At 32.8% G+C, this 20,266-nt stretch overlaps 3 protein-coding genes across 7 annotated transcripts; 1 reads left to right on the top strand and 2 right to left on the bottom strand.

Moving 5' to 3' along the window:
• Window positions 1–726: 726 nt before the first annotated feature.
• LOC135144542 (protein sel-1 homolog 1) lies at window positions 727–7,901 on the bottom strand. Of its 3 annotated transcripts, XM_064076562.1 has the most exons (9): window positions 7,720–7,900; window positions 7,355–7,659; window positions 6,898–7,302; window positions 6,658–6,846; window positions 6,321–6,598; window positions 2,040–2,468; window positions 1,778–1,984; window positions 982–1,260; window positions 727–929 (listed from the first exon to the last, which is right to left on the bottom strand). In XM_064076562.1, the coding sequence occupies exons 2-9, from the start codon at window positions 7,608–7,610 to the stop codon at window positions 795–797; spliced, it is 2,178 nt and encodes a 725-aa protein (XP_063932632.1). In that variant the 5' UTR covers window positions 7,611–7,659; window positions 7,720–7,900; the 3' UTR covers window positions 727–794. The 3 variants fall into 3 exon arrangements, with proteins under 3 accessions (XP_063932632.1, XP_063932634.1, XP_063932633.1); XM_064076564.1 differs by having other exon boundaries at window positions 7,391–7,901; XM_064076563.1 differs by having other exon boundaries at window positions 6,898–7,332; window positions 7,391–7,901.
• A 211-nt stretch (window positions 7,902–8,112) lies between these two features.
• Window positions 8,113–9,767, bottom strand: Hspbap1 (HSPB1 associated protein 1). Of its 2 annotated transcripts, none has more exons than XM_064076566.1 (7): window positions 9,385–9,767; window positions 9,189–9,335; window positions 9,003–9,139; window positions 8,832–8,950; window positions 8,671–8,762; window positions 8,506–8,622; window positions 8,113–8,448 (listed from the first exon to the last, which is right to left on the bottom strand). In XM_064076566.1, exons 1-7 carry the CDS (start codon window positions 9,547–9,549, stop codon window positions 8,134–8,136), a joined length of 1,092 nt encoding a protein of 363 aa, XP_063932636.1. In that variant the 5' UTR covers window positions 9,550–9,767; the 3' UTR covers window positions 8,113–8,133. The 2 variants fall into 2 exon arrangements, with proteins under 2 accessions (XP_063932636.1, XP_063932635.1); XM_064076565.1 differs by having other exon boundaries at window positions 8,671–8,792.
• Window positions 9,768–10,039: 272 nt separating this feature from the next.
• Window positions 10,040–20,237, top strand: LOC135144571 (aftiphilin). 2 transcript variants are annotated; one of them, XM_064076592.1, is made up of 6 exons: window positions 10,040–10,256; window positions 10,368–10,491; window positions 10,540–11,771; window positions 11,822–12,029; window positions 12,186–12,320; window positions 18,480–20,237. In XM_064076592.1, exons 2-6 carry the CDS (start codon window positions 10,368–10,370, stop codon window positions 19,943–19,945), a joined length of 3,165 nt encoding a protein of 1,054 aa, XP_063932662.1. In that variant the 5' UTR covers window positions 10,040–10,256; the 3' UTR covers window positions 19,946–20,237. The 2 variants fall into 2 exon arrangements, with proteins under 2 accessions (XP_063932662.1, XP_063932663.1); XM_064076593.1 differs by lacking the exon at window positions 12,186–12,320.
• Window positions 20,238–20,266: the final 29 nt, after the last annotated feature.

The raw sequence follows: 20,266 nt of genomic DNA on the forward strand, positions 1-20,266 counted from the left end.
TGCTTGCATCGTGTCATAGGGCTTTTAAACAAAATTTTGATGCACTTATCAACGATGAGCTTGTATTTACACGTCGTTTTATTTTTTATTTTCATAAATTGACGTTTCACCATTTCCAGTTTCCAGTCATGAATTCATGATGATTTTCCAGATTCATTTAAATTTTTAAATATTTATTCATTTTTTGTACCGAATTTTTTTTATTAATAAAACTCTTACCTAACAACTTTCGATGAATGTCTGATAATATGTAAATCACGGTTGTAAATACATACGACTCTACTATATACAGGAGTTTGGATTAAATTTTTTTCTTGTTCGTTATTTGAGTCAAATGTTCTCTGAAGTTTGCGGTTTCACAACTGATTTTTTTCTGCCAGTGCTACGATTCGTTGATAAAATTCTTTTGTTTAATTATTTTTATCACGAATTTAATGTGGTTGATTTGTAAAAAAGGTATTTGCTAATCTGCTTGAGACGTGAATAATTTGTTTTTCGTTTCGAAATAATGTATTTTCGTAATTTTTAAAATATGGCGATACAACCTACAAACTGTTTACTGATTCCACCAAATTTGCGAAACTTATGTATTCAAGAGCTAAGGAGTGTAATAATGGGCCGAATTTATTCAATATGTATAACTGACAGTTATAATAATTGTATTATCGTATATCAACGGAGTATCAACCCACCAGTTTCATATTTGTTAAAAATGAAAAAAAAAACAACTTTTGTTAACATTTATTTTTCAACTATAACGTGGACAGTTCATAAAAAATGTATACAAAACACTGTTAAGCTTGAGGAGGAGCTTGAGGTCTTCTGAAGTATACGATAGCAGCTAATATCGCAGTAAGAGTTGTAATCAAGTACAAGTCCCAGTTGGATCCAAACATTTCATTAAAATCAAACAAACTGGACAAATGACTCTGGAAACAAAATCAGTAAAAACTCTGTACTCGCTCATCAGAATCGAAATACCTCCCGTAAACTGTTTAAGCTAAACATCAAGTTAAGTTTAAATAGTGCCAAAGCAACAGGAACTTTTGCGTCAGCGCTTGTCTCAGCCGCCAAATCGTAACACCTCTTAGCTAAATGAACATCTTTAGCCATTCCAAGTCCCTGCTCATGCATATAACCCAAGTTGAACATCGCTTGAGCGTTATGTTGCTGTTCGGAAGCTAGTCGATAATGGCTTGCGGCAGTTTCGTAGTCTACAGGTGTTCCTAAACCGTAGTAATGGTAATCCCCCATTTTTACCTACAATTTTAAAATTGAAATACATGCGTTATACATATGTGTTTATGTTGATTAAAACGTGTTTTTCTGATATTTTATATCGGCATTTACGGGTTGTAATGATCTTGTAACCGATATTGATTTAAACTGTGGCGCATGTAATACTTATTTACTGGTTGTGCAAATAAACAAATTGTAATTGGCCTTGCATTGGACCTTTGGATAGTACTACTGGGGTCACTTTGAGGCAAAACTATGCTAATATAGCCTGTGACCACGACCTTTGACTAATTACTTTATGTTACTATATGTGATATACTACTGAATTAATTGTGCCAGTTATAAAACTGGTCTGATAGCCAACAGTAATTCATTTTAATTACTTGCATAAGTTTATGAAAATAATATAAGTTCGTGGAACTGACACAAATATTCTACATACACAGCACAGACTTTAATAAAATCTACTTAAACGTTATCAAAACCCACGTGTTTAGACCAACTAAAACCAATAAAATTTTCCAAAATCGTGAATTACTTGTGCTGCCGAATATCCTTGAGCTGCAGCACGCCCCCAGTACAGCAAAGCTCTTGAAAGCGACTCCTGAGTACTAAACATCGGCACTTCGCTCCTGTCCAGCAAGAATGCGGCATTGCTTTGAGCAACTTCATATCCCAATTCCGCCAACAGTGCGTACTGGACAAATGCCTCATTGAATCTGTTCTCGTTATAGTCTGAATGAGCCTGAAAGCACACGTTCTCAAAAAATCCTCGTTTTTGTCTCACACGGTTCATTTACTTGCATCAAAATTTCACCCCAGCGTCCTCTTTCGGCTACATTTTTAAACAATTCGACAGCGGTGGGGCACGACCGTAACATTCCGGTCCCTTGAGCATGCATTTGACCTAGGTTGTAATAAGCTAGCACATGGCCGGATTGGGAAGCCAAAGAGAAATATTTGTTGGCTAGTTTGTAGTCTTTTCGAACTCCAAGACCGCTGAAATACATGTTACCCAGTTGAAGTTGGCCGTCCACCCAGCCTTGGTCCGCTGCAGCTAAGAAATATTTGTAGGCTTTGGTGTAGTCTTTTTCGACTCCGCGGCCGTACAAGTACATCAGACCTAACCCGCTTAGACCCACGGGGTTGTTCAAGTCTGATGCTTTTTTGAAGTATTTGAAAGCTGTGTCATTGTCGGCTTTTACTTCGTCGCTTCCATCGAGGTAGATCTGGGAAAAGTAAAATTGTTGCGTGACTGAATGAAAACAGTGTGTACACAAATTTTATATGATATACATTGTCGGATTGAAGACATGGGGGTCCACCGGGAAACTTACAAAGTGGGGTATTATATACAGACGTCGTTTGCGTATTATTATTACTATTATTTTCAGTTTTGGCGGCGACATTGGCGTTTTGAAAAAATGGTGTTCTTTTTGAAATTTTGATGACGCTATCAAGAAAAACAAACTTAATAAAAAAAATGTGGAAGGTTACTTTCACAGACCTTCCCCCGCCCTTGAAGTATAATTCGACAAATATTAATCTCTATAAAGTGGCGTAATTCACATACCTGCAGCCCCTGCGCCTTTAAATATGAAATATATTTAAAGCAGATAACTAGCGGAAAAAAATGTAGACAGTATATGTTTAACTTCGAATTCCACTATTAGCACGTTCAGATTACAGGCATTAGCGGTTAAAAGAAAATTAAATTTGGTTGATTTTGTATCATCAGCGCAGAGGAAGGGATTGATCGATTAATTCATAATCAGTTTTTTCCCAAAAACACTCATAAATTTGAAGACATTGGGCAAAACGGCAAACCATTTACGATATTTCATAATATTAAAATATTTTTGCAATTTCAAAGTTTAATTGTAAAATATTGTTATACAATGTTGATTTTTTTCCAAAAATCTGGATGCTAAAGGTAAAAACTCAACACGGATTCATAAATCACTCATACAAGAATATGTTATTTTATAAAGTTTAAAGAACATTTGTTCGGTAAATTTCTAAGATGACGTGATAATTTTTTGGGAAGACCTTAAACGAACAAATTTTGATTAACGATTTATCATCTTTCATATAACCTTAAAACGTTTGCAATATTTTAGTACATTTGCTTTTGCAATTTGAAAGTTAAATAATTGTAATTCACAATTTTGAATTTTTTCCCAAATATCTCGATGTCTAGGGTAAAAACTGAACGCAGATTCTAAATTACACATACATGGTGTATGTAATTCCATAAAATTGAAGGAACATTTGTTCTACAAAATTATAAAATGATGTCATCATTTTTTAGTACGTCATAAACGAAAAAAGCTTGCAAGTTTTCAGAGCATTCGGTTTTACAATTTCAAAGTTAAGTAGTAAAATATTGTTAAACAATTTTTATTTTTTTCGCAAAAATCTGGATGTCTAAGGCGAAAACTCGACACAGATTCATGAATCACACATGCAGAAGTATGCGATCCTATAAAATTAAATATACGGTGGTACGTTTCACCCCACATTTTGTTTTTTAATTTATTATAAGGTGCTTTATCATTTTTTTAAGAAAACAAGCCAATTTCATGTTGAATTTTTTTTTTTTGTAAAAATCTCAGTCAGCGGTTTCTGTATGGATCCGCTGGAATCATGGTCAAAATTTTTAGAAATCCACAACTTTTTAAAAATAACCTTAAAATGCTTTAAAAAATGATACAGTACTGTAAAATTGATGAAAAAAAAATGTGTTTATTTTCTACTGATTTCAATTTAGAAATTTCATCTACAACGTCCGATAATCCAATCTTTAAATCTGAGTTATTCCGATTAGTTATTTGGTAAATATAAATTAAAGAATTCGGCAAAATTGTAAAATGATGTCATTATTGTTTTAGAAACATAAACGAAAAAATTTGATTAACGATTTACCATGCTTACGATAACCTTAAAACGTTTGCAAAATTTTAGAGCATTCGGTTTTCCAGTTTCAAAGTTGCAAGATGTTGCAATTAATTTTTTTCTCAAAAAATTTGGTTGTCTAGGATCAAAAATCAACATGGGTTCATAGACCACATGTGGAGGAGTATCTTATTTTATTAAATTTAAATAATATTTACTACTGTAAATTTTGGGGATGACGTCAACAAATTGTTGGTAGGTATGATTAGCCAAATTTTCAGTCAATTTCGGAGATTATCTGTCTAATAAAAATCCGGACCCATGGCAGACAGACAGACAGACGGAGACATTTATGGTTTTTTATGAGTTTGTTATATTTTTAGGAATACTTATTGCATTCGTAATTGCAAAATCCCTTATATGTGAAAAATGCATTGTAATAGAAAAAGGAAGTCGACTATTTGCCGGTATACAATATACAATCCCACACTGATGATATAAAACCACATGAGGCCAAATGCGAAAGAAAGATTCAGTAGTTGGTAACAGAACTGTCTGCTACTCTTTTGTTAATACAAATCCATGTAGCTCATAAATTGACATTTATAATTTTTAAATTTGCAAAGCTAAAATGCTGACTTTTTATAAAAACTAGCATTTTGCTACGATTAATTAGAGCCATACTTCAAACTCTATATTCGTATTTCATGTTTTAATTTAACGAAATGCCATTTTATGAAAATAATTTTCTTTTCTCCTACCTTATAGCTAGAGGGAAGAATTATAATACGGTCATTCTGACAATGATTAACTGACATGTTTTAACGTATAGTTCGTAGAATACGAAACAATTGATGAACGATGATATGGTAAAATTTTAACATTTTTTTCTATTCACCTTCAAAAAAATATGGCCGTTATCTCAAACTTTTTAAATAAATCCTTTTTTTTTTTTGTTCTGATTTAATGAAATCATAACCAATAACGTAAGAAGAGTACAAAATTCAAACATTATTTTGGCAATTTTCAAGAAACTAATTTTTTTTGTAAATTCGACTAGACTTATTTTTGGATAGGTATCTCATTTTTAAACAAACTAGCTAATAAAGCAGAAATTCAGTTATTTTTTCTCCCTGGGAGTAAGCTAGATTTAGAAAATTATGTTCTAAAATAGATTTTTTTACCTTCCATGCATATTATTGGGAGCTTTTACTAATTTTTACTCTAAAATTATGTGATCATTAGGGATGTACCGACTAGTGGCCGACCGGTCGGATAAGCCGACTATTCGGCCGTTTTTCATCGTCGGCTGGCAGTCGGCGACTGGTCGGCTAAACAGCCGATCGGTCGGCTTTTTTTATTAAAATTAAAATAGTATATAATACAATTAAACCCGGTTTACAGAACCTCAATCAAATATGTAATTGCGATTTAATTTTTAACACGGCGTTAAAGTACCATGTGACCGATTCTACGCCGATCAGAAGTCGCTAATGGCCTTGTTAAACGCGTGATCAACTTAATCTCAGTTAAAATATTGTATAAACTGGCCCTAAATTGTGTTATTCTTTATTTTTGTACTGAGTTACTACAAAAAAAAAAAAAAAATGTTAAAATTATCCATACAAATTTAACACATTTTTTGGAAAACAAAGGAACTTTTATTAAAATAAAACAAATTTTTTAAGGTAGTCAGAGAAATAGAAAAAAAACACACTGTCTGTCCCATTTATAAACCGGTTTTAGCAAAGCCGAATAGTCGGCCGACTAGTCGGTTTTTACTGGCCGAACAATCGGCTAGTCGGTTAGTCGGCCAGACCTACAGTCGGTACATCCCTAGTGATCATTCATCAATCAGAAATACTAACTGAAGTTTTAAAAACAAAGGCTACTTTAACTCTGTTTCTTATAAAATAATTAAACAAAAATTGCACATTTCAGAAAAAAAAAACTAGTAACGGGTAGCACTCTAGTAATATTTAAAAAAAAGGACAGATGTTTGGTTGTCCATAATTCCGAAAAATCAAAGAATTATGGTTTTTCTTTAACATGGATAATACTTTCATTTTTTGATGTGCCCGGGCACGTTATTGCAAAAAATAAAATATTAAATGACATTTTTATCAAAACAATTCTATCATAATACTTCTCTAGGTTATCGCTGAGAAAAAAATATAAAAAATTACTTTTCCCAAGTAAGCCATAGCAATAGCGTTTCCTGCATTAGCTGCTTGCGTAAAGTAATGCATGGCCTTTTGATAATCCAAGTCTACACCCCTGCCTCCTTGGTAGTGTAACTGTCCCAATCCAACTTGTGCCTGTATGTCACCTTTCTCAGCCAACAACTGATAATATTCAATCAGATCATTATCTAAAATTCCTGAAGTATATCCATTTTCTAATTCATCCAAAAGTCTAATTCTTTGTATGGCTGCACCACCACCAAATGATACTCCTTGACTAACTATAAAAACATTTTTTTTAATATATTTTTTTTTTAATGCTGTAACCAAACCGTACTACCTTTATCTGCAACTTGTCTATAAAAGTCTAAGGCTTTTTCACAACTAGGAGCAACAGTAATCCCTGACCAGTAACGATAACCTAAAACCATTTGAGCCCAGGTGTTACCTCCTAATGCTCCAAATGTGTAGTGAACTAAAGCTTTCGCTTGACTAACATTTACAGTTAATCCAGATGCATATAAAAACGCTACCAAAAAATCAGTTTAAATCAATATTTACTAAATTGATGGAAATTTACCTAAACCTGTGTGGCCATCAGCATGGCCAATGTCAGATAAGGATACAAAAATCGCTTTAGCGGCCTCTAAATTCTGCTCCAAAGGATAACCAAACAACCTAGCCCACGCAACTAAAGCATTTGCTTCAATATCTCCCTTCTCAGAAGCTTCTAACAACAATTGATATGCGCGCTTCTTGTCTGGTCTTGTTTTATTCAAAAGCGCAGCTGCTTCTTCATAAATCCCTCTTCCTTCAATCTCCGTGGGTGACATTTTCTTCTGCTTAATCTCCGGTGGTGGCGGTAATTCGTCCACCTCTGACGTCTCTAAATCAGTCTCTTCAATCACAACATTTTTTAAGCCGATCTCTTGGACCATTTTCTGAATGACCTTAGCCTGGTCAAGCATAAAAAGGTCTACGGCGTCTGAAATTTCATCATTAGCATTTGTGTCACCTACAATGCTTTTATTTGAAACCTCGATCCCTGATTTCCACGTGTACGGTGACCTTACCTTTCCTACGTTCACGTTCTTTTGTTAGGTCTGGGGCAGGTACTACTTTAAGAGCGGGAGCATCGTCGTCGTCTTCGACAGACGAGACGAAGTCCCCTTCTGTCTTTTCGTCGTCTTTATTTTCACTTTTTGCTTTATCAGGAGGTCCTTGTAAATCTTCCTCTGAGAATTCACAACACAGGAGACACAGGAAGAGAAAAATTAAAAGTTTGTGGCGCATTCTTATCACTTTTAATTTAATTTTGCAAATATCTTATCACATACGTGTCCTGAAAACGTCACGGCCATCGATTTTTGATTTTAAGTTTTAAGGTTAGATTGCACCTTACATTTTATACACCATATTTTGCGGTTTTCACAAAAGCGGCACGTTTTGGGGTACAAACATATTTTTTCTGGAAATTAGTAGAAGAACGCACACTCATTTGTTGATTTGTGAGATAATAGCGATAATTGGTGTTTATCTAAACGTCAAACTGACAGTGACAGTTGTTATTTTGTCATTCGTCAACTGGTCACCGACGAATTCATCGTTTTGACATTAGATGGCAACACTTGGGGTGGATATTAAGGTCACTAGATTCTCTCTTTTCAAGGTGTGGCGAATTTCCCATAAGCACGAAGTGACATCTACTTAATTTGCCACACCCCTTACAACTATTGGCTACAGCAAAGTCACTATATAATGTGACTACATGTTGCAGTTACTGAGCTAGAATGTAGTGAATCAATTATATTTTTATTCATTGTAATAATTTACTTTCTATTAATGATATTACATCAGCATGAGTAAACGCATTCACCAAATTAGCTAATTCTTTGGTATCACAACTTCCTGCTTCATTTTCTATATTATTAAATCGATTTTTTTGTTCTTTCAAAAAAGTTAAAAAATCTTCATCTGATAATATAGGTATTGGGTGTAAAAATGAAAATTTTTTATAGTATGTTCCACTTTCCTCGTTAATGTTATCTTCAGGTTCCTTGGTACTCTTGACAATGTTTGTACACATCTTAATTAAATTTATTGAGGCATGTATGGATGTGCTTTCAATGCTCTAAAAAAATCATAGTTCAACAAATTTTAAAGTTTCCACTTTAATTATTATAATAACCTCATCTGAATTTGGATTTAAGATCATGTCTTTCTCTTCTTTGTTGAGATTTTTTGTAATCTGCGCAATAAACAACTGAACCAAGGATTCTTTCAGTCGTTCTTTATCATCTATTGGCTAAAATAACAAAGTTGATATCCAAAATATCTAGTAAATTTATCTTACCAGTGGTAACCAAACATTGATACTTATTCCTGTGTCTAAATTTTCCACATAATGCCACCATTTGTGTGGCACAAATAATACATCTCCAGGTTCTAGAATAATTTTCCTGCAATTTTTAACTCCTAAACACATTTTAAATTAATTTAGATATAATTTTCTACCTGTGAAATCCTCTACATTTGGGCTGAAAAAATTGAGGTTTGAATAAATGCTGGATTCCTCATAAGGAACTCTTGTAGGTTTTAAATCTGTCTCTGGTGAACACAAAACCCACTGTTTTCTGAAAATTTGCTTTATATTATATAAATTTACATTCCAAATTAATGCCATACCTGCCATAAATTTGAGCAATTAAGTTACACCCATATGTGTCTACATGGCATGGTGTATGGGCTCCAGCTGAGCCTATCCATATGGTTGAATCTTCAAACGTTAACTCAGGAAAACCAAATTTGCTCCAGTTAATACTCTAAAGAAATAACGTTAGCACATAACAAAAAAGTTACAATGAAAAATACATCTTTCAAATCCTTAATACCGTGAAACCATTCTTTTAAGTATTTGTAGTCAAAGTACATCCAGTTCTGATTCTCTGTTGTCATTGATGATAAAAATTCTTTAAAAGTCGCGTTCTTGGTGACTGTTTTTCTTTCCCATTGTGGTTCCTAAAATAACACTAGCTGATTGTTTTTGTGGAGTCTAAATTTAACATGCCTTTGTAAATAGCTTTCGCCCACAACGAAAAATTAATTTTTCGTCTTTTAAAACTTGCTGCCAATCGTCTAACGTCCACGTAAGAGGAGCCCAATTTAGTTGGTTTTTAATAAGAAATGGTTCAGTTGCACTTAAAATTAACTGTCGCAAATCTTTAGGTTCCATACTTTATAAATAAAAACAATATTTAAAAATAATAGGTACCAATAACGAAGGTACAAAATCATAACCTACAATCACAGCTACGTAGCAAAGCCCCTGTGGGATGCAACCAGTAATACACAACATTCTTTTTTTGTGTGTTATAAATGAATGTGGGAAATAAATATAAAACATTGAAATACATGGTCACAGCTATTATTTTGTGTTCGCGAGTTTACATAACTGTGGTGTGAAGTAAAAGTCATTTAATTGCGTCGTTTTGTTAGAGTGTTGTATGTATCAATTAATATTATAAATTTTATATTGTATATAAAAAAAAAACAATATTTAACATTTTAAGGAGTTTGTTACCGTAGCAGTTCTTTAAAAAATTGTATTTTAATTTTACCGCTGAAATGCTCAATCATGCAAAAAAGGACGAGGATATAAATATATCAAACACGTGACGCGTTTTGTCTTTTTCTAATTCAACAACGATTGGTTGAATGTTGATAGTCAATATGGCTGCATCTGTCATTGTGGTAAATGAACTAAATTTGTGAATTAAGGTGAATTAGTGATAAATTGATAGAATTTAAAACACATAGCATTAGTAAAACTGACAAGGTGCTGTTGTAAACGGTTGTATTAATTTAAAAACGAAATAAAATTGGAAAATTTATAGTGCATAATTAATCCATACAGGTGACATATTTTGCGTTAACATTCAGGTAATTGGTTAATTATATTTCATATCGTTTGTTGTACACGTCAAGGTTGCAAAACTATGTAGTAACTCATTAGTAAACATTGAAGTACCCAGTGCGTGTTTATTGTTACAGATGTCGAATTTGATTCCTCCACTTCTAAGCAGTTCGCCACCTCCTATTGTCGGACCTCTTGACGAAGACGACGACGATGAATTTGGAGACTTTCGAGCGGCTGCAGATTCATATGACTGTGATGGTAAACTTGAAGTATCATTTTGTTCATTTTTAATACCATTTTCAACAGATTTTTCTTTGCCACCCTCTCCTCAGAAATCACCAGAAAAAGAACTGAAAACTGATATTTCCAGAGTCAATTTAGATATAAATTGTAATAAAAGCCAAAAAATCTCAAGCACAACAGAGATGCCAACTCAGAATTTAAATGGATCAATTCTTAACGAAGAAGTAAAAAAAGACTTTCAAGATAGAAGAAAAAGTTTAGATGTTAAAGTAGATGATGACCCAAACCCACATGAATTTGAAGTCAATTTTAGTAATAGTCAATCTGAATCACCACCAAAATTTTTTGATAACAATAAAGATGTTAATTCCTTACAAAACGATGAACAAACGGAGGACAAACCAACTGAGTTAAATGTAAGCGAGCAGGATAGCAAAATAAAAGATGACAGTACCGCTGTGGAAGACGTTTTTGATTTTGAAAGTGTCGTACCAATTTCCAAAAATGCTTGTGATGAAAATCAACAAAACGAAGTTGCTTCTGTAGAACTGAAATCGAGTGAAGTAGATAATGAAAATGAAAACAACTTAAACAATAAAGAGAATGAAGAAAGTTTGTTTGATGCTTTTAGTGATTGTGTACAGGAAAAGACTAGCAACTCTGATGATTTGTCAGATATGAATGAACATAGTGAGATTAAATCGGAAAATGATGGTATCGAAGAAATTAATTTTGAAATTACTAGTAAAGATGAAGGGGAGAGTAAAGTTGATGACTCCTCAAAAGAAGAAAATTATGATAATTTAAGTGAATCTTCGGTGAGTTTAAAAGTTTGTGAAACTGACCCAAAATTGAGTGAGGATGAATTTGGTGATTTTGAAAATCACTTTGCTACTGAGGTTGATGATATACATAAAACATCTGAAGACGAATTTGATGATTTTGTGGATCCTTGTCCACCGATGCAGGATGTCGAGGAAAGGATTGATGATGACTTCGGCGATTTTGAGTCTTCAGAGTTTGCAGATTTTTCATCACAAGCGTGTGAAAAGCCTACGTTTTTAGAAATAGATGAGAAGAACGCCGTTGATAAGAGTGAAACAATCTTGAAAGATATATTTCCATCGGTAGATTCGGAAATGAAGGAGTTTGAATTTGCTGATGAAACAAAGGGAATCACAGTATTTGATGAATTGAAGGATGTGACTGAAACAAACGCCTTAATTTATCAGTGGTCTAAGTCAAACAGCCAGAAGATGTTCTTTAAAGCTTTAAATATTGATACGAGAAATATAGTAAGTGTTAAATAACGCAACTTTTTAAATATTTAAAACGTTTTTTCCAGTTGTATGGACCTGCGTGGAACTGTTCGATGCCAAGATTCGCTGCTAATCTCGGTTTAACACCTCTTGAACCCGTAAAAACTGAAATACTCACTCCTACTCCCATTCAGAATGTCTCGAGTCCGTCCAATTCTAGTCAGAAGAACAACAGTGATATTCCCACAGCACAGTTTGATTGGAGTGGTTCAGGACTGATAAATCCTCTTGATTGTAAGTATCTGATTAATTAATCAGTGTCAAAGTCAATACGCGTTTTGAGCGCTAATATACTTGAAAATTTTTTTCACGCTCGCTCAATGGATTCCCTAATGCTCATTTCCACAAATCCAAAACAAAATTTGATGACATACTAAAATGCACCTACAGACTCACAAACCATGCTGTTAGATTTAGAGCAGTTGGTAGCCTCCCTCGATATTCCTTCAACCACTCATCCCAATTCCAACCAGTCTCCTTCACCTTCCAATGAATTATTGGATGAGTGGGATCTGTGGTTACAGTGTAAGTATAGAGTACTGAATTGAACTTGATCAAAGTAGATGATATTTTCATAAAGTAGAAAGTATTTAGTACATGTGTGTATATTTTTGTGATCAAAAAAGTGCCTACTTCTTGACAGGAAAAATTTTAATTGTAATCTTTTGTTGTGCCAGTAAGTAATTATAAGTATGATCTATATAAAAATCATGAACGATGTTAACTACAAATTTTGAGATTTTTTTTTAACTTTTATCGTCATTCATTCGTAAAAAACACAATTTTAATTACTGAAAAATATAATTCCTTTATACAAAATATGCATTAATTTTGAAGATGTAATTTTTTGCTTCCGTTGGTGATAAGGATTTATTGTGATCTGTTTTGTTACAGCAAATGATTTTTGTAAAATTTTCGATTAAGGAAATAAGCATTATTAATTTATTTTTGATAATTTTTTTTTTTTTTAATTTCGTAATCAAGTGGTGCAATAGTATAGCGGAAGTCACTTTTAAAAGTAGAATTTTACTGCAATTACTCGCAGTCAATGCTTTAACTAAGTAGATAAGGTATTCTGCATTTTTATCAACAGCTATTTCCGTATTGTATAATGAAATCGAGGACGATGTTTTAATAAGACAACAAAATTTCCAACAGTCTTCCACAATTTTTTATTTAGTTTCATATCTTTGTTTTCTGAATATTTTTATATATTTTTTAATAGCTTGAATCACTTTTTAAGAATCTTTTACGAAATCTATTTTTTTGGGGAATATACGCATGTTTGACGTATTATATAACTCAAAGTTTGTCTTCTCTGTGGCGTTTTGTTTAAAATAAATAGATAAATTTTAATAAATCATTGTTGAAAGTAGTAATAATTTTTGTGGGGATATGAACTTACAAATAATTAAATCGTTGATACGTTTTGTCGTAATAAAATGATTAGGTTTGGTAGTGTTACCAAACTTTTTTTTGTTTGTAAACTACAAAACTTTTCTTTTTTAAACATTATTTATTGTTGAGAGATGTACAAAATGCATTATTGATTCAATTAACGTATCTTTAAAAAATAAAATTTTATAATGTATTCAAATATTTTCCAAAAATCACAAACCAAGGTAGATTCATAAACCACAAGTATAGGAGTATGTTATTTTATTAAATTTTAATGGCCTTTACTAAAAACCACTGCGTTGGTGGGGATGATTAGACAAATTTGACGACAATCGGTCCAGTAGTTTCAGAGATTATCTCTCTAACAAAAATCGACACAGACAACAGGCAGACAGCTGGAAACGGAAGAAAATTTTTTTCGCACTCTTGGGGTCATGAAGCGTCAAGAAAACATGAAAGTGGCTAGTCGTCCGATGGACTATATTACAATACTTCATTCACTTGCGTTCCGGAAGTACTTAATAATGGAGTGATAACTTTGAAAATTATCACGGTATTTTATATTTTAACAGCACTGTTCTTACATAGTATGTTTGACAGTGCCATGATATCGTGTTTAATGAATACAGGAGTGTGTCGAGTTCAAGTTAATTAGTGGGTCTACACCTACTATTATTAGATAACACACGCTGTGTAACTAATTCTTGTATAGCTAAGTATAAAAATGCCAGTTTCACTATATTAAATTAACATATATTTTAAATTTATTATTATATTAAAAGTATAATTAAGAAGTAACTTGTATCTATTATACGAATTTTTACTTTCTGAGCATATGCTATTTTATTTATAATACAATATGTATGTTAGGAATATCGTGTAGATGCTAAAACGCTAACCAAAATTTGTTTGATTATCGCCAACAATTTGACAACGTCATCTCAAACTTTTGCGTGGTAAACATTACTTAAATATTAAAAAATAACATACTTGTACTCTTGTGGTTTATGAATCTGTCTTGATATTCAGAGTTTTGAAAAAAAAATCAAAATTCTATACAAATTGAGTTAGAAACTGCAAAACCGAATGCAAATTCCCCCCCCAAAAAAAGACCGTCTTCTCCAAATATTTACTTATAGATTATTATGGCATTCATCTTTTTTAAATTAGCTTATACAGGGTGGTTAAAAAATGAATGAAGCAATTTGTTTTATTTATTAAACCAAGAACCACTCACCTCATTTTCTTGAAATTTTGGCAACCCAGCACTGTTATTATTATTAATAGTATTACACTGTATCTATCTAAATATCAGGTTAATATACGTGTCTTTGATAAAAAATTGATGACGTTATTACAAAATTTTGTTATGAAAAACTTACTTGAAAAAAAAAATCTATATATACGAGGTGTTTGGGAAATGGCGGATTAATTCTTCAGTACGTTATGTACGGGGGTTTCGGAAGTCCCAAAATAATAATAAAAAAAATCTTTATGATGTAGATTACGAAAAAAACCTAATTTTATAAAAATAAAATTGGCAACACTGCACGCACCTAATGCGTGAATATCTCTGGTTTACTTTTTGATTTCTTAGTAAACAAAACAACAACAAAAAATAAATTTAGAAAAGAAATTTTAATTTCAAAAATAAAATACATTAGGTACGATTAATTAAAGGTGGACTTTGTCGATTGTTTGCCAATTTTGGAATATCAGCCTTGAAACCACTTGTCGTCACTTTCAAAAGATTTTCTAAATGTAGATCACTGAGTCGCGAACGATATTTAGATTTTACGATTTTCATCTGAGAAAAATTGTGTTCACATATATGTGCTTCCAAATATAGACAACATTTTTTGTCCAAATATTTTCAGTTTTGACAAATTTGCATAAAATTCTTTTAACTGCCCTCCCTGAACATCGTTTTTCAAATCTTCACTTGCTTGAAGTTCTATAACTTCCAATTGCAGATCAGATCTTCAGACATTTTGCAGGGATCGGTATAAAACGGATTTCCAAAAAAATTTAATTCTACATCTTTTTCGTGAAAATTTGCGAATCGATTGATAAATTCTTGTTCTAATAAAGTAATGAATTTTTATGTTGAAGAAGGTTTGGACTTTTATTTTGAAATAAAGAATTTAAAATAGGAAAATAACAAAATTATCGTTTCGCATTTGGGTTAGAAAAAGTTTTATCTATATATAATATCTATAAATAAAAAAAAAGGATGTGTTTATATCGATTCACGGGCCGCAGGTTGCCGACCCCTGCACTAAAGCATAACAAACTAAACACTAGAAAAGATGTTCAAAATTCCTGCCTTGAACATGTAAGTAAGCTCGTAATGTTTCCAAATTTTGATCATTTTTTGTAAAAGTTAGTCATCAGTACTTGCTAAGATAAAACTGATGTTGGTAAATGAATAAGAAAAGAGAGGGCGGGTGGGTGGGGCCAGTACCTGTTAAGATAAGACTGATTTTAGCAAATGACGTATCCTCTAATAAATTTAATTAAATTATAAGAAAAGACAATAGAGGCTCCAAAGCACTTTCACATTCTTTCCAAACAGGAATACCTAGAACCTCAAGATTGTTTTAAATTAAAAAAAAAAACGGGGTTCCAAAAGTTACTCAAAAATAGATCGGGTCAGAATTTTCCAAAAATAGAACACCAAAGTCCCCCACAATTGTTTTAAATGATTAAAAAAAAATCCATGGGCTCCCAAAATAATACACCGTGGGTACCAAAGTCTCCTGAATTAAAAAAAAAAAAAAACTGGCAGCCAAGACCTTTTCAAATTCATGAAAAATAAAACACTAATAGCTCAACAGATTTTTTTCAAGTTCATCCAGCAACAAAACACCAGATTTCTTTAAATTTATCCGAAAATAAATTAACTGCGAATATTTTAATTTAAACGTAGAATTTTTGAAAACTTTGATAATTTTTGATACGTCAAACACTTTTAACTGTTTACTCGATTTTTGCTGGTTTGTACCTTCGCTTTATATCATTGTTGGCAAATGGAATTTTATCAAATTATTAGAAAAACAACACAACCATATCTTTGTACATTCTAACTGAAGTGGTAATTAAACATGGTCATGGGCGAGAGAAATATTAACTGAAAGTTTTATCATTAGTTATTGTGACAATGAATGTGCTGTTTAGTCGTTAAACGTAGCAAAAGAACCAATTTTATAAATCATTATAACTCCACCAAAATGTGAGAATAAATTTTTTTACTATGTTTCCCAGACTCACGAATTGACCATTTTTTTTTTTCAAGATGTCATTGTTAATTTCTTGGTGTAAAAAAAGATCTCAGTTTTGATAATCACAATTTAAAAGTAATCTCAACTTTACTGCATTCTTTGAAAAAATTAATATATTGTTTTGAGATAATTGATACAAAAATTGCTTGATTGATTTTATTGTTATTACCACTGGGCGGAAAAATATCTTACGGATGCAATTCCCCAGTTGAAGCAAGGTGTGTTTTACGGCGAGTAGCGGGGACGCTTTGATCTGGTCCACAAGGTCGTAGCCAGTGCGTCGCTTGGAGTGTTTACAGCTTGTTAAAAAACTACTTCTATATTACTATATTACTTCAAATAAAAATACTCGATGCCCTTTTTAATTTTTCAAACACAGGACCACAGATTTGTGATCTTGAAATGTTATATTATGTTGATATAGTCCAAAAGAAAAATATATTTGTAATCAAACTATCGCCGCGACAGCACTGGATCGAGCGTATGAAACACAATTCCGCGCGTTGGTTATTACGCAACAAGCAATGTTATATCTCATTGAGAGGGGGAGTGAACATCCTTAAATAATTTTAAAGTAATCGCTTGGACAATTCAGGAAATTATCAGTTTAATAAATTATTAATTGGCCGAGAAGCGGAAATAGGAAATTCGCATTTTTGTTTTGCTGTGTTCTGGGTGTTAAAATACTGTAAAATACTGGCCCTTAGCTATCGTTTTGAAACTGAAAATTGTGAGATTTTATTACATCTCTTGTGGCGTCCGGCAATAGATTAACAATCATTTGAAAGCACACTTTTTGTCGAATTGATGTCTATTTCAGAAGGGGTAAAAAGTTGACTAGTGGATAAATGCATGTTAAACTTTGACAGTCAGACGACCGAAAAAAAATCGTGTTAGATTTGGTTCTATTTTAAATTTTAATTTTCGGTCAATTATCTCAGTCACGGTTTTGAGCTCAACTGGTGCTAAAAATCCTGTTATGCAGTCAGTGAAGTAAATGTATTCAGTTTTTAAAAATCAAGCAAAAACTAATTTTAAATTAAAGCGTAATGCTAAATACTACGAAGATTTTTTAATAATATTAACGGAATTTTGTAGCTGCTTGTCTTAATGCGTAGTACAGAACGCACTGAATTCAAGTAGAAATGTTCAACAGGTAGCAAAAATTAGTACATATATACATGAAAACTAAACAAAATGCTTAAAACCAAATAAAGTTGTAATGACAAAAAATATATACTGGGTAATATATCTTTTAATATTATTACTATTAAATAGCAGGCGAAGCCTATAATGTTGTTCAAAGAAAAAACAAATAAATGTTTCACCTATGATTATTATTATTATTAAATAGAAATTTAACAGAGTTATGTATGTTGAAAAATTTCGGTCAGGTACCTAATAGATATTTATACTTGGCACGTATTTTAAAACACTGATTTAGTCATCACTTATGTCTGAAATCAAAATTTTACTCACTTGCTGGAGCAATTAAAAACCACAATTTTCTCTGGAATATTAATTTTTTAACAATTTATTGCCAAGTTTTTTTTGAAATTTAAAATTTATTTACCGAATTAAATGTTGCAATTTTATTTATCAAAAAAGTTGAAAAAGACAGCTTTCAGCCACGTTTTCGTGTAGTGTGTGATTACTAATTTCACTGTACAAGAGTATAAAATAATTTCATGTAATTGCATTCTTAGTAGATGTTTTACAAATAGTTTCACCACAACGTAAAAGAATGAAATTAATTCACGAAACTGTCAAGTAAGACTTAAATACTTCACAGTCCAGCAAATTATAATACTCATGAGGCATTAACAAAAGAACTTTTACTGTTTTCCACTCTCTCTTAAAATTTGTTAATTTCAAATTAATTAATAAATATGTGTAAACACAGCATGTCATTAAGTCGAGTCATTGACCTCAAAATTTTATTTACATCACCAACAATTTTTTTTTCTGTAAATATTGACATTTGAAATTATCCTTCCATTTGTAGCAACATCAGCCGAACTGCCAGGAAACGTACCTGAAGAATCTTCCCAACCACAAATCCAAAACGATTTCTTGCCGACGACGACAGACAAACCAGAACCAATCCCTAGTTTATTCGACACAGAAAGTCTTGAGAAAATAGCCGCCGAACCAAGCGTATCGCAAAATGAAAACAACACAGATTTGCCAAAAACAACTACAGACGACCAATTTTCACAGTTTCAGTCCCCGAAACTAATCCCCCTACGAGAAACTCACATTTCCACAGAACTAAACGACGTAAACGGTAAACCAGGTTGGTTACAACCTACAATCCTTACACCAGATTTACCAAGGAAAGACACGGTTATAGATCCTTTGGACGAAGATGAGTTTGACGATTTTCAGATGGTCTTACCTGAGGAAAACAAAGAGAAACCGAGTGCGCCAGAACTGAAAAGTACTCTTGCGCTGCCAGATTTGAGCGAATTTGACATGACCAGCAAAGTAGCAACGCCTGTAGACATTAGCAAAAACTCGCAAAATCATGAACATATCTTTGGGGTGCCCTTAAATAACGTTGTAGAGGAAAAGAAAATAGACGTAAATGATGATGACGAATTTACCGAATTTCATTCCTCGCTGCCGCAGAATAATATATTGAAACCTCTTCAACCGGTTCCCATGGAACCTCTAAAACCAACTGTACAGTATTCACAACCTACGCAAATTAATTGGCCCGATCCTGGGGTAACTGACGAGGATATAAGGAATATCGAGTTGAGTTATTTCCGGAAGAATGAAGTAAAAGAAGAAAAGGCGAAAGAAGTCAGTAAAGACAACTCATTGGATGATGAAGAGTGGTCAGATTTCGTGTCGGTTACAAATCCGGTTAAGTCAGTTTTGCCTGAACGAACGGCAACCCCAGATTTGCCGCTATCAGTATTAAACCTAAATAACGTTCAGGCTCCGAAACAGCCTATTCCGGTTATAACCCCGAGCGGTTTAGTTCAGACCAAACTGTCTTCGAATATGACCCTTCAGCCAAAATCGGTGGTCCAAACGAGTGTTCAACCGAGTATGTTTAGGCCACCGACGACTCAGTTTCAACCTTCAATTATTAGTAATCAGTTTGCTGCAAATTTTGCCTCCGGGAACAGTACGACGATGGCGCCACCTACGAAAAGTCAGTCCCAGGATGACGATGACGACTGGAGCGATTTTGTGTCGAGTCAACCACCACCACCGTCTCAAATGAATGGTTATCAACAAAAGACCAGTTTTAGTCAAGGAAAAGCGCCGCAGATCAACTGGACAAACGCAACCACTAACATAATCATGAATCCGACACATTTTGAGACGTTCCAGAGTTATGCGCCACCGCAAAACAAAAAGGTTTCTCCAATGTCGGCAAGAAATGTGATCCCGAGTATTTCGGCAATTCCCGATTTAGATTTCATTGCTCCCAAAAATCGGACTAGTAAAAAATGACTAAGGGAGCAAGTAATGCTGTAGGTTATCAGCATGTGAGTATTGGTTCCAATTCTAGTTCAAATGGGTCAAGTGTTGGCTGTACACATGTGAGCTATAAGTGATATTCTATTTATTTAAATTTATGAAGTTGTCTAAGAAAACGTTGATTCTACTTTAAAAGTATTTTCGTTACGTACTTAATTATGTTCTACTTACGTTCAACCACAAAGTTACTGTTCTCTTAACGTCCATGTATATAAAGTATTGTTATTTATCATTCCAAATTGTATATAAAGATAATGTTTAATTATTTTGACTTTTATTATTGTCACATTTGAC

This window comes from Zophobas morio, unplaced genomic scaffold, assembly GCF_036711695.1.
Source record: "Zophobas morio isolate AGI-343-1 ecotype UQ-CSIRO unplaced genomic scaffold, CSIRO_AGI_Zmor_V1 ptg000108l, whole genome shotgun sequence".
Classification (NCBI taxonomy): domain Eukaryota; kingdom Metazoa; phylum Arthropoda; class Insecta; order Coleoptera; family Tenebrionidae; genus Zophobas; species Zophobas morio.

Bases quoted from the DNA above. Each gene is read 5' to 3' on its own strand.
- LOC135144571 (XM_064076592.1), top strand. From the start codon at position 10,368: ATGTCGAATTTGATTCCTCCACTTCTAAGCAGTTCGCCACCTCCTATT. The intron at 11,772-11,821 runs GTAAGTGTTAAA...CGTTTTTTCCAG, and splicing joins ATATTGATACGAGAAATATA to TTGTATGGACCTGCGTGGAA. The intron at 12,321-18,479 runs GTAAGTATAGAG...TTCCATTTGTAG, and splicing joins GTGGGATCTGTGGTTACAGT to CAACATCAGCCGAACTGCCA.
- LOC135144542 (XM_064076562.1), bottom strand. From the start codon at position 7,610: ATGCGCCACAAACTTTTAATTTTTCTCTTCCTGTGTCTCCTGTGTTGT. The intron at 6,599-6,657 runs GTAGTACGGTTT...ATGTTTTTATAG, and splicing joins TAGACAAGTTGCAGATAAAG to TTAGTCAAGGAGTATCATTT. The intron at 1,261-1,777 runs GTAATTCACGAT...TTAAAATTGTAG, and splicing joins AAGGATATTCGGCAGCACAA to GTAAAAATGGGGGATTACCA.
- Hspbap1 (XM_064076565.1), bottom strand. From the start codon at position 9,549: ATGGAACCTAAAGATTTGCGACAGTTAATTTTAAGTGCAACTGAACCA. The intron at 9,336-9,384 runs GCATGTTAAATT...GTGTTATTTTAG, and splicing joins GGCGAAAGCTATTTACAAAG to GAACCACAATGGGAAAGAAA. The intron at 8,951-9,002 runs GTATGGCATTAA...GCAAATTTTCAG, and splicing joins ATTGCTCAAATTTATGGCAG to AAAACAGTGGGTTTTGTGTT.